Here is a 16,982-nt window from a genome sequence, read left to right as displayed (position 1 = left end):
GGTAATGCGTATTACGAGTTGCCAATGAAATGTATATATATATATCTTCAACTGAATATCGACCTACTTCATATTTTAAGATTTCAGTTTAATTAACTGAAGCTTCAGTTATGTTAAAGTCAGTAGATGGTTATTCTGGCGGTCTTTGTGTAGGTATAAATAGAAGACGTGTTCCATAATTTGTTTATATAAGTAAACTACGTATAAACAATTGCAATGTGTCGACGGATTTATGGGCGAGGCAAGGTCGACGCGACACGCCAATCGGCGATTATCCTGCACGTTAATCGGGAACAAAGTAATGCATGCAGTCTTTATATTATAGTAGAGAACTTCTCATTAGAGAAGGTTCAACACAAATATTACTCTTAACTAATCCCCTATTCAACGTAAATTCCACCTACATATTATATGAAAACGGCCGATCTAAGAATGTTTGTTGTACGTTTAGGTGAAGATTTTAGTGCCGAACTCGACGGCGGGTATGATAATCGGCAAAGGTGGCAACTACATCAAGCAGATAAAAGAACAGAGCGGCAGCTACGTGCAGATCTCGCAAAAGGCCAAGGAACTGTCGCTACAAGAGAGGTGCATAACGGTCGTCGGTGGGTATCGATTTCACAACACGTCAATTTAGCCATTTGTAGATACGCTCGCTCACTGATTGCACTTCCAGGCGAAAAAGACAACAACAAGAAGGCCTGCCTGATGATCCTCCAGAAGGTGGTGGACGACCCTCAGTCCGGATCCTGTCCCAACGTGTCGTACGCCGACGTGGCGGGGCCCGTGGCCAACTACAACCCCACGGGATCTCCGTACGCCGTCGCCACCGCTGAGGTGACAGAGGTGACACCCGACACGCTCCACTATATTGGCTTACACTATTGGCTTTTACTATATTCCGACTGATACTACGCGACGCCTTATGCTACACGCTTTCAAAATTATTACTCTGTGCTCGTTTATATTTATTATACTTATACAGCTTATGAAAGCTTTATACATAAATAAATAGTAATTGGTCTTCAAATTTAATAAAAACCTGTTCTTGGGCAAAAAAGGTAAATAATATGTTTTATAATATTTATTCGGTAGTTCCAGTTTTAGTCACTCTTTGAAAATCTATACCCCTTTTATCTTGAATTAAGTTAAAAGAGTGGAAATGGAAAGGAAAGCACTTGCGGGCGTGTCGGAGTGGTCGCACTTAACCGTTCACGTGTGCTATCGTACATTGCTCATTAATCATCCATTAACCGACCTGTCTCTGCATCTTCGGGTCATCTTCACGGAATAGACTGACCGACTCCATTTATTACTGATGTAAACCTCCTTAAATGGCTATCGTCGAATTGGCCGCGGTCGAGGCGGCGGCAGCGTGATAAGGCCCGTTGCGATTTCAGAGTCACGGCTTGAGCGGGACGGTCGGCGGAGTCGGCGGCGCGGTCGGCGGCGTGGGCGGAGTGGGAGGCGTGCTCGTCAACGGCAGCGGCCTCGGCGGGGTTTCGCTACAGCTGTCTCTGGCGCCGCCGGGGACTCAGCCGCCCAGCCCGTTGACGCAGCACACTCTGGATCACATCAAGGTAGGCCGCGGGCCGGGACCTCTCGGTCGCCCGTCGCCAAGAAGACGGCAGCCTAAACTTGTCCGCGTCGCAGGTGGCGCTGCGCCAGGCCGGCTACTCGGAGGCGGGCATCTCGGAGATCGGCGCGGCGCTTTCCCTGCTGGTGAAGCACGGCGTGTTGGGGCTGGCGCTGCCTCCGGCCCTGCCGCATCCCCCGGCCCTCTCGGCCGCCTACTTCCCGCTCTCGGCCCAAGACTCGCCCGCCGTCTTCGGCCCACTGTCGCAGGTTTCGCTGGGTGAGTTTCCGCGCTCGACTCTGAAGTCGCTCCCAAATCCACAATCGGGAAGACTGCTCCGTGCCACTCGATAACGGTACCGATCCCGACTCTCGCTATTCACAGTCAGTGGAATCGGTGCTCCTTCTCCACGTTTTCAACTAAAACATTTCTTTCGTAATTTGTGAAAATTGCACATTTCTCAGCATCAGCTCGCTTAACACGTTACGCATAATGTATCCAATTAATAATCTATTCTGAAACTGAGAGAGAGAAGAGTTCCGGTGTGGATCTTTCCAGATCCAATCCCACGACAAAGATAGCTTTTTGGATTCATGTGTTAAATTGTTGACGTCAGAACTACGCCCACATTTGGTGTCTCGCATTCGCACTCGTGCTCTTCTCTGAATCTGAAACTTTTCTGTTCACGGTCCATTTTAGTTTAAACTGTATTAATTATGAGATCGAGCATTCAGTAGTGATTCGATTTATTTCTCATCATCTCGAATAAAAGACACAATTTGAAATCACTTAGCATGATTTATAGTATTGCTGATTTAGATGCATTGGCTTTAATGTTTTGTATTTGTCTCTTTCACGATCACTAGTCTTTTTCCAAAAATACGCATTATTCACGAAAAGTCGGCAATACGGTGCCGGTGCCTTGAAAATTGTAACAACCACGATAACTATTGGATCACAAACGGTGCTTTTGGCTTCAAAATCACCGTTTTGCCGAAATTAATTGAGAGATTTGTGAGGTCGAGGTCGGCGAGTTTAGTTATTTTGGAGGCGTCTTACAAATCCAAGGCACCGCTAGAAAGGGAGCAATTTGAATAGTCCTGGAGTGACGAACGATTGTCTTCCCACGAGCGTAGTATTCAAGTTGTTCTTTCTCTATTCTTTTTAGCCGCAACACAGCGCTACCAACAATCGAGTGTTGTGAATCTCTCTTCATACAAAATTATCGATCAAAATTTTACCAATTTGGGTTATGCTAATGGAAATTTGTTTGCAAATTATTTTAATTTACCATCGGACGACGTAGAGTACCCCTCCGATCCTCTGATGTCACCGCTGTAATGGGAGAGAGCGCATGCGCGGACGTCCGGCTCCGTCCGTCAGTAGACGCGTAGACGCTTGTAGATTTCGTTTCGACACTCCATTCTCATTCGATACGGTTAGATGTAAGAGTACATTAGCATCGCCCGGGCCGGGGCGGATTGGCTGCGCGGGGGCAGAGGGGCAGGGGAGAGAGAGCGCTGTGCGTGTGGGAGAAGGGGTCGCGCTAACCGAGCTCTCTGTCGCAACAGCGCGAAACGTTCTAATGTAAGCGAGCGCACGCCGGGGCGGGCTCTTAGAGCGTTTCGCGGGGTCTCATTGGCGCTTGGCCCCCAGCGGTGGCGCCCATTTCGCTGTCGGGCGGCGGGGTGGGCGTGGGTGGCGTGCCGGGCGGCTTCCCGGGCTCGCTGCTGCCGCTCTCCAAGAGCCCCACGCCGGCCGACGCGGGCGCCAAGGACTCCAAGAACGTGGAGATCGCCGAGGTCATCGTCGGCGCCATCCTGGGTGAGTAGCGTCGCTCGACCGCTTCACGATGCGATGACGACGAACGAAAGACTCACGCGGCGCTTCGCATCCGCGATTTCAGGTCCGGGCGGTCGCAGCCTGGTGGAGATCCAGCAGATGTCCGGGGCGAACATCCAGATCAGCAAGAAGGGCACCTTCGCCCCGGGCACCAGGAACCGGATCGTCACCATCAGCGGCTCCCAGACCGCAATTTCGTCGGCGCAGTTCCTCATCGAGCAGAAGATCCAGGAAGAGGAACTGAAACGCACGCGCCATAACGCCATCTCCACGCTCATGCAGTGAACTCCCCGACACGCACTCGATACGACCCCGCGTCGCGTCGTCACCGTCGGGCGATCGCTTTAGAATTGCGGTCGTCGACCTATTCACACCTTATGCACTTTTATGGCGAAAGTTGCATAATTTGTTGTTGTCATTTGTGAAATGTTGTTATATTGGTCATACGTGATGTTGTATATATAATTATTATATATGAATTTTTTCAAAATGTAATTCGGATTTATTATAAATATTTGTGGGATGTGAATAATCGTACGACACGTGATGATTTTTATATAGTTTTTGTTCGGTTCTCCTAACCGAACAATAGACAGTCCGGAATCGGAGCCCTATCGTGGCGCGTAGAAGAGGGGTCGTGTCGTGTGAGGCGTCCGTTCTAGTCAAGCGTCGCAGCCCCGAGCCAGCCGAGTGGCGCAGTTACCTGCCTCTAGTGAACTTTACACTCTCCGACATTCGCGCAGCTTCCGACGCGACCCGAGCGGAGTCGGCTCCGGCTCGGCTCGCGTCGGCCATTTATTTACACGTAGATGTAATAGAGTTATGTATACTGATTTGCTATTTGCGATTTGTGTATTCGTTAGTGTTGGAGCTGCTATATTTTAGTCGAGCCGCAAAGCGGTCGCGTTGACTTTGTGATATCTGTCACCGATATTCCTATTCCGTGCACATTTATTTTTGTATCGTTTCACCGCTTCTCGTTTCGGTTTTCATTGTAAATGTTACCATTGATAATAAGTTATGTTTCGTTAACGTATTCGACGAAAGTCGCGGTCGACTCGACGAGGCGACGGACGGGTCGATGATATTTAACCAAAGTTGGTAATTTTAATTTCTCGACATAATTAACTTTATATTTTATACAATGCTAACGTGCAATGCAATAATTGTCGATTATAATTTTATTATTTTTTACGTTTTTAGTTCGGACGGAAGGCGTTTCGCGTCGGGTTCGAAGAAGTTTATTTTTATATTATTATTATTATTATCGATCGGGTAAAGTGGTTAGCGCTTCGGCGAGCGTTCGGCGTAGTCGGTCTAAATGTGTAAGTGAGTACAATATTAGCAGATTCGAGTCCAGTTATAGTAGTGGAGTATATTTAAAGGTTTTAATGCAGATTTCTATATAAATATATATATTCGAGAGGACAATATAAAAATATTATTTACAGTTGACGAAATGTTATTTTTGGTGTTGGCCGGGAGCTCTCGTAGTTAAACAATAATGAACTGTGATCGCGTTGACGACTTTGTCGAGCAAATTGTGCGTCGGTTAGTTTAAGTTGTCGTTACCTCACGAGTGCCATCGCTAGCTAAACGTCGCCCGCGCGCGCAGATGGTAAATAAGTACAAAATATATGGAAGCGTAACCGTTTATATACGAATCGGCGGATGTTATTCTACTGTAGTTTGTAAGCAAAGGAATTGAGAGATATCTCCGATTTAATTAAATAATCTAGCGATCACTTCCGATATAATTATAATGATCGATTTGTCGTAAGCAACTGTCCAACGACGTCGAGAACTAATGTTGTTATAAGCGTGTTATGTAGGTACGAGCGACCCAGTCCACTCCTCTGGGGCTCTCTAGCGTTCTCTAGCTCTAGGCTAATCTTAGGCTACGCTCTTCGAACTAATCTCGTCTTTCGATTTTTCTCATCTTTATCTCTAAACTAAATGGGGGTAGTCGTCAAAACCTTGTTGTCAATTATGATGAGGTCGCGCGATCCCGACCCGGTGTTGCCCGGCGTCGGCGGGTCGCGACCGTGCCGCCCCGGGGCGTTGTGTCGATTCTACGAGCTCAATTTACTTCGTTTAGCATTACATACTTGTAAGATGACGTCAATTATTCGAAAACGTAACGGCACACGCCGCGAAATTCCCACGACGTGTTATCGGTTCACAATGCAGTCTCGAAGGAATATCTCCGAATTAGTTACGGTTCGAACGTTGCCGAGTTGTGTGACCTTCTCTTCTCTTCTAATTCGTCGGCGCTTCTGACAGGAGTATAGCCTTAGTCGTTACATTCGAAGGTCCTTTGTAAATTATCTCAACGAATCATTAGTTAGTTTGCCACTGTGAAGTACATCTCGACCGTTTGCGTAGTTAGGCGACTGAAACAATATGGAATGTATAAATAATTTTAACACAAAAGTTGTTGTTATAATAAAATTGTTACAATATTTGAGAGTATATAGAATAATCGATTCTTAGTGCGGTATCTGAATTTTATCGTGTGGAGAGAAAGAGGGAAATAGACTTCCAAGGGTTATACTATTTCTGTGATACTGATTGTCTCGCACGCTTGTAGCTCCGCACGCCCACCTCCCGTACCTCGGACTCTCCGAAACTCCCGTTAGTCCGCACCGCACTGGCACGCCACTGTTACACCTAGGTTATTCGATGTTGTAGGCTTAAGGTAGCTAGTTGTCATTTCCATAATAAATTAACGAGGTCCGTAGTAGGAGCGTCGAACCGAGACGGCGACGCCATTCTAGCGGCGTCCGGAGAGACGATGCTCTCGTACTCGTCGGCGCCGCGACCCGCGTTTTCATCCCCCTTTTAATTTTAATAGCTAAATGTTGTTAAATTTGTTAATAGAGTGGTTTATCGTAATTAATATTAAAGTAGTGATAGTCGGGATTAGGAAGGCAGCCGTCGGGTGCGCTAAGCTAGTAAGCTGTAAGGTTCGATACTGTGTATAGGAATTTGGCTGTGTACTCAACATTACGACGTCATTACACCAACACACACCGCTTGCCGAGGACGCGATTCGCACGCGCGCCCGCGATGTGTCGCGACTTTTCTGTATATAATTGCATTACATTTTCATTTGCGTCTCCTTGCTCATTGCCATCAATTTATTAAAGACTGAGGAATCAACTCGCGTCATCGTCACGAACGCGTCCCCTACCGTAGGGAGCTCTGCCGTCCTCGGTGACACTACCGCCCCTACGATAATAATTAATTGAATATTGTTAAATGGACTCTGAAATAATTTATTGTATAACATGTTGGACTGTTTTACTAATTCTAATGAAATGTACCTGATGTCGTGCGGTAGTCTTCCCTGCGACGGTAGACTAATTGTAATATATTATTTGTCATTAAAATTAAATCGATTCATGCGGCTTCGTCCGCAATCCTCCGTCGCGTGCGAATCGCGAGGTACACTCACGAGTGTACGTTAGATGCCAGTCGCTGCCTTTGCGCATCTCCATGTTAATAATAATTAAATAATGTTGAGGAAGAACCTCTTTCAAAACTCGTATTAGTTCCATTGTTCAAGTAATGAAAACATAGATGTCTCCCTATACTCACATGGTGCAGATTTGGCGAAGGCAGCGATTAAGCGTATTAAGTATCAAGCGCCGTTCAGTCGTTGTCTCATCAACCTTTACACATGTTGAGATTGATATGTTAAACTAATTCTATTGAATTGTACTTGTTGCGTATTATAAGTATGTATAGTGGGGCGGCCGAACCCGCGTCTGCCGCCTCGACGTGTATATTATTATATGTTGATATCTATTGTTTGCTGTAAACTTTAAAAGAAGGGAATTTTTTATATATTTTTTGTTATCTTGGTTTAGAAACGGGTCTGCAAATGTTACGAAATAGTTAAGTTTAGAATGCAATGTTTTGAATTTTAAATTCGCTATAATTTAGTCAAAGTTACATAATTTAGTTTTATCGCAATGATTTACTGTTGTTTTGCAATGTTGATAAAGGTCAATGAAGGTAACAATGTCTTAGTGTTAAAGCTGGAAACCAATTAAAGGGTACCTTGAACATTGTCTATAATTATTATATTAACATTAAATAAATGCAAAAGAATGTTTGTTTTTTTTTCGGTTATCGTTATCGGGGTATTAAGGAGTAAATAGACATCTAATTTATTAGCTTAGATTAAAAGGGCAAGGGGAAGATTTGGAATCGGATGGCGGGTTATAATAGAAATAGTTTTTGCGTCTAATCAATACTTTATTTTATAGGCTGCCGAGATTCTTATGGACGGAAAACATCAACAGTCATATTTTTAAGTACACAAAAATGGAATGTAAATACAAAATCTAATTATAAAATCCCTAAAATAATACAGATTACATCACTTGTGCAAGTTTCGTGCATAGAACACAACTTATTCCTATACCTATTGTCATTACATACTCTACAATACATTGTGTCAATATACTATACTACTTAAAAAAAGCTTGTTTTAAATTTAATTATAAACAGTCATTTTAAAAGCGCTTGCATATTGTCAACAATGACATTTAATAATTACACTGAAATTTATATAACCACCTGACAATTTTTATACGAGTTTCAGGCCAGGTTTATGAGTATCGTTCATAAAATTGCCATAATACATGAAAAATAAATACCTTTATTACCCCCAATACCCCTATTTCTTATATATAAATATACAAAACATTTTAATTACAAAGGGTATCTTTGGACTGCAATGAATGGCATCCCCAAAGGAATATCATGTGAGGCAAACAACACAAGTATAACAGTGTCTTTTTGTGTATTTGCTATCATACACTTAAGGACTATCATTATTGAGAGAGCATTTATGCTATGAAATAATTTCAAACTCTGGTATGTGAGGTTCATAATTAAATCCATTATAATATGTCAAACTTAAACATCTCAATCCCGGACCATCAGCAAGTGGTAACACATCATGTACAAGGGAGGTGAATGTTGGTCTCTCATCAGGGTCAACCTGCCAACATTGGAGACACAATTGGAAGAGTTCATCACCAACATATGAGGGTTGTGAGGGTCTCATACCGCGTAACACTCTAGCAGCTACATCTTTATTAACAGTGTGAGAGTATGGTGTTCCTCCTAAAGTAAAAACTTCCCACATCAAACATCCAAAGGACCACACATCTGCTTTTGGGTTAAATCGTGTCTGACGCAACATCTCATGAGATGTCCATCTTGTATAGTCTGGAGAACTATGCAAGGGACGGTTGCAAGATAGCCCAAAACCTGATACCTTCAAAACTCCACTATCAGTAACCAAAACATTCCTGCAACACAATTTTTTATGCACTATTTTCTTACTGTGTAGATATTCCATGCCACAAGCTACATTTACACAAATTTCTAAGAGCCTATTTTCTGCCAACAGACAAAACTTGTTGTTTTGTAGATCTCTTTGTCGACTCTCAAGCAACATATTTTTGAGGGTCATTTTGACATCCTGCAAGACAACCAATAGTGAAGTATTTGTTTCACAGATTCCTATCATTGATATAACGTTATCATGTTCGCTGGATTTAATAAGTAGATCTAGTTCTTGAAGCATCATTTTTTTGTCTGGTTTTTCTAATTCTTTATCAGATATAACTTGAATGAGGCCTGTTGTCTGAACTCCATGTTGTTGTACTGTTCCTCTTATAAACTTGCCATAGCTGCCCATACCCACAACATTTGATATATCCATTTCAATAAAGTTTCTTGGTATGTTCCACAGTTTCCTTTTAAGATTACTATAATAGTCAACTCTATCAACTTCATCTTGCAAAAATCCTGCATTTTCTATTTCCAAACATGGTTCACTTAGGCTCAGCGGCATAGACTGAGAACCTCTTTCTAACCTTGCAATATTGATTCTTTTCCTTAATACAATAAGAAGACCTAATCCTATTAACAAGAGGACAATACCTATTGCAATTCCAGCTCCTAAAGCTACAACTAAACCAGATACAACTTCTGGCTCATTTATATTTAATATTATTTTTTTTGCTGACTCTGCATATCTTATTTTCTTAACATGATTTTTTTCACTTACAACTCCTAATGATACTTCAATATCATTAGTCAGTGCTAAAGGTGCATTATAAAAACCATTATAAGTTCGTTCATCACCAATAACAAAATCATTTATAATGTCATCTGGGTCCAATTCTGCTGTTATATAGTAGGGCAGGCCTTTTTCTTGTGCATATGAATAATCACCCAAATTTTCTGTAATAAAACCTTGTTGAAATAATTCAATGGAAACAACTATTCTGTACATTGACACAGGACCATTGACATTGGTTGCCTCTGGAATATGGACTAACATTTCATTTCCTTTCCTCTGTAATATTTTAATATCTGGAGGACTTGGATCAGGGGTCCCAATCACAGTTTCTACTTTCACAGTTATGTTATTGCCTTCTTCCTCATAATACATTGCCCCTACACTGATATTGTATACTGAACCTGGTTGAAGATTTAAAAGTTGGGTTTGATAAGTATTGTTTGGAACTCTCCACTGTATCGGTTGCAGTATTGTGTCAGCATAAGTTGTAACAACAACTGCCCGAATAATATAGCTAGTTATTCTTGTGTATGCTTGAGGTGCGGTCCATTGTACGCGAACAGTGGATTCAGTAACATTGTAGATCTCTAAAGACGTTGGCGGGCCAGGCTTAGTGACTTCTGTATCGTACACGCTTACCGCATTCTCACCTCCACATATTTGAGTTTCATTTTTTGGACAGGGTGATGTACAAACACCTAAATCCATTTTAAATTTACCGGGGGTGTTTCCACAAAAACATGTTGACTCATTTCCAATTAGAGCATACTTGTAATACACTTGTTCACAAGCCAAAATGCAGACATCCACAGATTGCCCTGTATGCGTATTAATCACCTCATCAGACAATTTGAAGCATCCTATGTAATCGCCGCGGTCTGAAAAAACCTCTGAAAAGAACACCACAGTAACTGCAGTTACAAGATGAAGCAGCTCCATTGTTTATAGTTTAAATGTATGTAAATGAAATAGAAACATTAAACTGCTAATTAAAGCTAACTGCTAAGCCATAACTGTTACTTTTAACATAATAGATTTTAAATGAATTAATTAAGAAAACAAGATGCTTTTAAAAAATAAATTTGTTTTGTCGTTATTCGTTACATAGATCGAGTCTCGAGATCGCATCGCACCCTATACGTGATTCACTTCACAGTAGACTGCACAGATTCACAGTTTGACTGACTGAGTTGTATAGACAAAGAAAGTCTATCATCTATGGAGACTTTGCGAGGCTGTTGATGCTATACAATTTCCATATCAGTCTCTTTTATTCGATTTACGCTCGAACTCAATAATTAATCCACAATCTCAAATTGAAAACAATCTGAGATCAGACCGTGACAGTCGATCAATCTCCTATCTGCATCCCAATAACCAAACCGTACAAAGACATGCATTTTTCGCAATTTTTTTAATGTCATATTTGATAATCAATGTAAAGTAAATAAAACCGTACAAATAATATAAAAAATATATATATATTTTTTATAGAACAGGGGGCAAACCTGCAGGAGGCTTACCTGATGTTAAGTGATACCGCCGCCCATGGACACTCTCAGTGCCAGAGGGCACGCGAGTGGGTTGCCGGCCTTTTAAGAATTGGTACGCTCTTTTTTTGAAGGACCATAAGTCGAATTGGTTCGGAAACACCGCCCACTGGGGTGTTTCCGAACCAATACTACCACGACCACTTTGTGGAATTGGCTAGTTACACAAAGTGGTGGTGGCGCGGCAAAAGCTGCCTTGTAAAACGCGCAGTTGTGAATTGGCGGACGTGGAGGTGTTAAGGGTGGAATTTCGTATTCTGCCTCGACCGATGATGAAACTCAGCTGCTGGTATTAATCCCAACAACTCCTCTGAACAATATTGTTGTTATAAAGATGCAGAGTAACCCCACATCTATACGCAACGCCAAAGGATCAAGCAGATCGGAGAGAGATTTGTCGTCGATGAGTCGAACAACCAACCAACCAACCCACACACCGATCCAAGCCACCATGGATAGCTTGTATCGACAGATGGCTATTACCATTCGTTGATTAGTTATTGGCACACTTTTATCAATATTGGGATTAAGACGTCTATCTCAGATGGTCAAAAATGGATTGAGATAGGTTATTGGGTTTGGGCGTTAATGAAAGAGGTAATCTTATTTTTGTCAAAACTGTCTGCTGTCTTCTTACACTTGTCAGAATTTACCATTTTATACAATAATAACTTTTGTGGACTTCAAATTTAAAAAAATGTATTTGTAGGTATTCCAAGATTGGTCCCTTCAGTAAGAGTACTTAAAAACTATAAAGCCTTTTTTTAGGTTTCCATATTTATAAGCCTGCGAAAGCCTAACAGATTACAACTAACTAAAAAACACTTCGTTTTACAGACAGTAATAAGTTATATACAATTAAGAATTATTGCAATATACTTAAAACTAGTTCGTATACTTAATCTGTGGCTCGAATGAAGTCTATTTGATTTTGTTTAAACTTTGAATCAATAACGTAACGGCCAACGGATTATTACAACAGTGTTTTTGGTTTTATATTTACATCTACTTGATATGCGGTCATACAAAATAAAAATAAATAATTACAATTATTAATTTGGTCTTGATATAAAAATAAGAAAATGTCCACTCGATCGGGAAAGCGTAAGTTTTACACCTATTAAAACATATTTACATTTTTAATTTTAAATATGATTACTTAATTAGTTTTTTTAGGTTTACATAACTCGCCCGCATCAGAAATAAATGCAGATGTGAAAACCAAAAGAAAAACTCGTAGCCACAAACAAAAAGAAAATTGTATCGATGCTACCGTATCTAAGAAAAAACATTATGTTTTACGATTTCCGTCTGAGGAAGAAACTAGCAATGACGCTAGCAGCCAAATGACCCTCCGAAACCGTAAATCGTGTAGAAATACTCTAAGTGAAGTAACAATCAATGATGTTGATATTGCAAAACCTATCAAATTAAACCGACGGAAAAAAGTCGTTGAAAATGATGACTTATCACTAAAAACAAGTAAGAAATCAAAGAAAAAGAAAATTGTTAAACGTATTGGACTAGAAAATGAAAGTATGGATGCAATTGAGGATGAAAATAAAGTAATTAAAAAGAAAATAAGCTCTGGTTCTGTTGTCATTGAAGACTTAAATGATCAAAACGTCAAGAATAATTCAGTAAACAAGAGTAATATTTCTGCTGATTCTTTCCACAGTGGTGCTGCCAGCAATGTTGGTAGCCCTGATGAGGTTGTGTTAAAAAACATACATAATTTGAAAACATCAGTTGATAACATATTTCTTATTAAAGAAAATATGGAATTCACTACTGACTGTAAGCAAAAAAAAGTTCAGAAAGATATTCTTAAAAGAAAGAGACGAGCCAGAAATACTCAAAGCAAAGATGATGATAGAGAATCTATTAAAAGTAAATTTGTTCCAAAAGAAAACTGTTCTACAACAGAACAGGACAGTCATAATGGCTCTGCTTTCAACATATTATTTGATAGTAATGAGAAAAACAGATCAAGTTATAAAAATTCCACATTTACTGAAATATCTACAGATAATATTGAAAACCCATTGACTTTAATTGAGGACCAGGCTGACAACGGTTGCAAATATAACAGATTAGAAAGGAACACACATTCAAATGATAATACATTATTAGAAATGATCTATAAACTAGAGAAGAAACAAAATGAGAATAACTCAGAGAAGAAAAGCACTTTGAAATATGAAGATCCAATATTAGTTGCAAAAGAAACAACAATTGATAAATATGCAAACAACATTAGTTTAGAAATTCAATGTAATAATTCTTCTGTTACTAAGTTAACTGGTAATAAAACTCCCAGAAAGAAAACCTCCTCCAGTATGCCAAATACACCAATAAGGAATACCATAAATTCTAAGGAAACATCAAATACAGTACAAAATGGCACCAGCAACGTAACATTTGAAAAAGATGTGGCAGATTGTACATTTGATATAAATAAATCACCTGAATCAATCATCATTCAGACCTCTAATTCAGCTGACTTACAACAGATTGATAAAGTTACATTAAACACAACTTTTGAAAAAGAAAACCACAATTTGAACAGTACTTTTGATAAACCTGAAGAAGTCTTTTCATCAATAATTACTTCTGATTCATCAACAACTAATGACAAATCAATGTCACGCATCAGTATTACAAGTGATGAATCAGGAAGCTGTATTAACATTACTCCTTTTATTGTTGAGAGTAGTCTGGATGAATCCAAAATTTATTATATAAGTCCAAATATCACTAATCAGGAGACAGTAAAATCGCCATCTAACTGTGTACCTGATCAGATAACACCTTCAACTTCACTGCAACGCGAGGGGACCTTTACAAAGGAATCACATACAGATTTGACATATCCTAAAGAATTAAGTACATCCGCGGGGCAGACACCAAAGCGCACTTCATACAAAAAGGCAGTTTTTAATGTCACACGGTCAATTGAAAAGACTCGAAGGTCATCTATTGCTGAGCTACCACACACCACAAGAGTTATGTTCTGTAGCCCCATCAATACTCCAGTGATAACAAATCAAATAAAAGGCAAAGTAATTAAATCTAGTATGAAAGGTTCAAACAAAAGTTTTGTGATTAATGATCAAGGTAAGTGTTACCAGAGTCAAGTCTCCATAAAAAAAATTTAACATTAACATAGTTGTTATTTTCAGAACCGTATCGTGTCAGCTCAATTCGCAAAAGGTCATACAGTCACAGTGGCTCAGATGGCCTAGACATTAAGCGGCAAAGATTAGTTGAAGGTACTTCAAACAGAGTGTCTCGCTCCAGGACCTCAAGTGCTTCAGGTATGTGGTCTATGTTAACAAAAACTATCAAATTTGCTTATTGAGTTAAATTTCCTAGTAAATGAATTTTGACTAATCATCAATAAGTGAAATAGGTATTGTATACCATATTCTTGCAATAAATAAATTATTATTATTAGGTGATGTTTACTCATAGAACTAGAGACCTACCTGAACTTGAATTGGGACTGTATGTCTGTTTATCAGGGAACATCTCATTAAATCAAGAAAAAAACACAAAATGCCAAACATTTTATGAGTAACTTTCACCATCTTCAGAAATAATAAGACTAAGTACATCCAGTTATAGCATAACAACCATAACACATAGTTTATATAAAACCGATTTAGCCATCTTTTAATATCTATATCATATTATACATGAGCTATGTTATTGCAAAAGTTTTATGAAAGGCAGCTTTGGGCTTCCCGAAAGTTATGTACAAACAATTGAGACCTATAATAATTTCATTTGTTTCATTAAGGATTTATTTCCTTTGTTTTTTTTTATAAATCTATAAACTTTCAGGAAAAATCCAAAACACTTCAACAAAACTAACCCCATCTAAGGCCAAAGATGAAATCACTCGCGTGGCCAGAAAGAAGCTGCCCAACTTCGCCGCCCTGCATCAGAAGCAATTCGATAAGATGGAGTCCCTTGATGAGTGTCAGGAACGCAAAGCTCGTCGCGCTCTCTTGCTGGCCGCCGGCACTTCGGCTGCCAGCATCGACAGAGGTACGTCAAACCTTACACTGACCTGAGAGTTCCACATCTGTGATTTCATCCTCTCGAATCGGGCATACATACATAATATTGTTTGTAAAAGGATTAGGCCCTCTTATTCGTGGAAATTATCTTATTCACTTTTTTGTAAAATAATAATTTTATTTAAGATATTTTAATTCTCAGAAGGTAACATAATATATTGTGTCTCTGGTATCTTTTCTCAATAATTCCTTCAACTGCAATACATATTTCAGATTCAAAGGCCCAGAGAAAACAACATGAGAAAAACCATAGTTTACTATCTGTGAAACCTGGATACACGAGATTCGGCTTCAGGATGAAATCTGACGTCAACCCGTTCACGACCGAAGCTAAAGTGACCGAACATTCGAAACTGTCTCTAAATACAACAAATTCGAATTCGTCCAAAACATTCGTTAAACCAAATGAAGCGCCGAACGATTCGAAGAGACCTGGCAAGTTGCCTTCCCTCAAAGGCAGCACGGCTCGGAAGGAGATAGCGAAACAGACTGTCATGAGAGAAAAGTCGTTCGCAGAGAAGAGAAGTTCCAGCCGAAAGGAAAACAGAACTATAATTAAGGGAGTGAGAACGAACCGACGCTTCGAACTGCAGATGCAAATGCGGAATCTTAATTGACATTTTAAATGTTTCGCTCCATTATTAGCATTTTGCAAAAATTTGCTGGGTTCGAATCCTCTTAAATAACACGACTGGCTCAAATTAAAGGTATTAATATACTAATTTAGTGTTTAGAAATATTTGTTTTAATTAATAGCTTTGTTAACTAACACTAATGTTTGGTTATGGTTGCTAGAAGCACTAATTATTTTACAGGTGTGTGCGTTTCATTCAAAAGAGAAATGTATATTTTTTTTGGTAAGTTCTGACAGAGACTATATTATGTGTTCAATATATGTACATACAACCTCTGACTTTCAAAATAGATAATACTTAAGATTTCTATGGAGACTTATAAAAATCGCAGCCCTATAAAAATACAATATTTCATACATTAATTATTAAGCTATTTACGATGGATAAAGAGATAAATATTTTTTTGTTAATGTTATATATTGCGTTGACCTGTCACAGATCATGTCATAAAATGACTTTGGCTTGAGATTTATCAAAAACTAATTATGATGTCCTTGTTGTATTTAACTGTTAATGTCAGTTTAAAGTCTCGTTGCTTACCTCAAGCTATAATGTTTGCAGTTGCTGAGATTGCACTGTAGTTGTAACGGTTTAAAAAAAACTTACTTTAATGGGCCAAATATGTTTGTGGTCTTAAATATTTGATAACCACAAATTGATACGTATTTGTTTTGTCTTTCATATCACTTACAATATAGGTAGGCATCTAGACACAATAGGCTTATGGTATGTTTATTGTGAAGATCCTAAGTAATTACTTAAATATATGTTTGGACATGCTCGGCAAAATAAAACAAAACTCGGGCAAGTTTCATTTTATTTTGTCGCATCTGAAACTCCTATTTAATACGATTATTAGTACGATATAATATAGGTCTTGTTGGGTAGTGTTTTTTTCTTTTTAATATCCTGTAATAGACCAGTGTTTAATTCAGTTCAGTTAATTGTTACAACGGAAATGGAATCGTAACTATGATCATAATCAGGCTATTATTAAAACTAAATAAAGATATTGATTTTAAATTGTGTAATAATATATTATGTGCTTTAATAAATTGGTTTAGTTAGATAATTCGTTTTATTTAAGACTGGCAGTGTGACTGTCCCTGGGTGGTGTCACTTAACATCGGATGAGCTTCCTACCCATTGGCCGTTTGCCACCTGTTCTATAAATATCGGCCTATCGGT

The 16,982-nt window shown here is 39.4% G+C and overlaps 3 protein-coding genes across 9 annotated transcripts in view; 2 read left to right on the top strand and 1 right to left on the bottom strand.

Annotated features, from left to right (window-relative positions):
- LOC111003958 (RNA-binding protein Pasilla) overlaps positions 1–7,534 on the top strand; it is a 30,517-nt gene extending 22,983 nt beyond the window's left edge. For 4 of the 6 annotated variants that reach the window (XM_045629994.1, XM_045629991.1, XM_045629993.1 and 1 more), the window contains 6 exons: positions 452–605; positions 677–846; positions 1,401–1,580; positions 1,654–1,855; positions 3,233–3,400; positions 3,483–7,534. In XM_045629994.1, the coding sequence (XP_045485950.1) occupies positions 452–605; positions 677–846; positions 1,401–1,580; positions 1,654–1,855; positions 3,233–3,400; positions 3,483–3,703 (1,095 nt within the window). In that variant the 3' untranslated portion in view covers positions 3,704–7,534. Of the gene's footprint in view, positions 1–451; positions 606–676; positions 847–1,400; positions 1,581–1,653; positions 1,856–2,744; positions 3,401–3,482 lie in introns of those variants that run through there. The other 2 variants (XM_045629992.1, XM_045629996.1) reach the window with 2 other exon arrangements.
- A 132-nt stretch (positions 7,535–7,666) lies between these two features.
- On the bottom strand, positions 7,667–10,668 carry LOC111003957 (putative tyrosine-protein kinase Wsck). Its single transcript, XM_022274748.2, has one exon. The coding sequence runs from the start codon at positions 10,461–10,463 to the stop codon at positions 8,283–8,285; it is 2,181 nt and encodes a 726-aa protein (XP_022130440.1). The 5' UTR covers positions 10,464–10,668; the 3' UTR covers positions 7,667–8,282.
- Positions 10,669–11,999: 1,331 nt separating this feature from the next.
- LOC111003947 lies at positions 12,000–16,904 on the top strand. Of its 2 annotated transcripts, none has more exons than XM_022274730.2 (5): positions 12,000–12,178; positions 12,242–14,191; positions 14,257–14,391; positions 14,921–15,127; positions 15,373–16,904. In XM_022274730.2, exons 1-5 carry the CDS (start codon positions 12,157–12,159, stop codon positions 15,774–15,776), a joined length of 2,718 nt encoding a protein of 905 aa, XP_022130422.2. In that variant the 5' UTR covers positions 12,000–12,156; the 3' UTR covers positions 15,777–16,904. The 2 variants fall into 2 exon arrangements, with proteins under 2 accessions (XP_022130422.2, XP_022130423.2); XM_022274731.2 differs by having other exon boundaries at positions 12,251–14,191; positions 15,373–16,903.
- The last annotated feature ends 78 nt before the right edge of the window (positions 16,905–16,982 follow it).

This window comes from Pieris rapae, chromosome 11 (assembly GCF_905147795.1).
Source record: "Pieris rapae chromosome 11, ilPieRapa1.1, whole genome shotgun sequence".
NCBI classification, from domain to species: Eukaryota; Metazoa; Arthropoda; class Insecta; order Lepidoptera; family Pieridae; genus Pieris; species Pieris rapae.
Note: the sequence above shows the minus strand (reverse complement) of the source record. Positions and strands in the feature narration are given on the sequence as shown.

Excerpts from the sequence above, each read along its gene's own strand:
- LOC111003957 (XM_022274748.2), bottom strand. The coding sequence starts at position 10,463 with ATGGAGCTGCTTCATCTTGTAACTGCAGTTACTGTGGTGTTCTTTTCA.
- LOC111003947 (XM_022274730.2), top strand. The coding sequence starts at position 12,157 with ATGTCCACTCGATCGGGAAAGC. Across the intron at positions 14,192-14,256 it reads TTTTGTGATTAATGATCAAG|AACCGTATCGTGTCAGCTCA; the intron begins GTAAGTGTTACC and ends TGTTATTTTCAG. Across the intron at positions 14,392-14,920 it reads CAGGACCTCAAGTGCTTCAG|GAAAAATCCAAAACACTTCA; the intron begins GTATGTGGTCTA and ends ATAAACTTTCAG.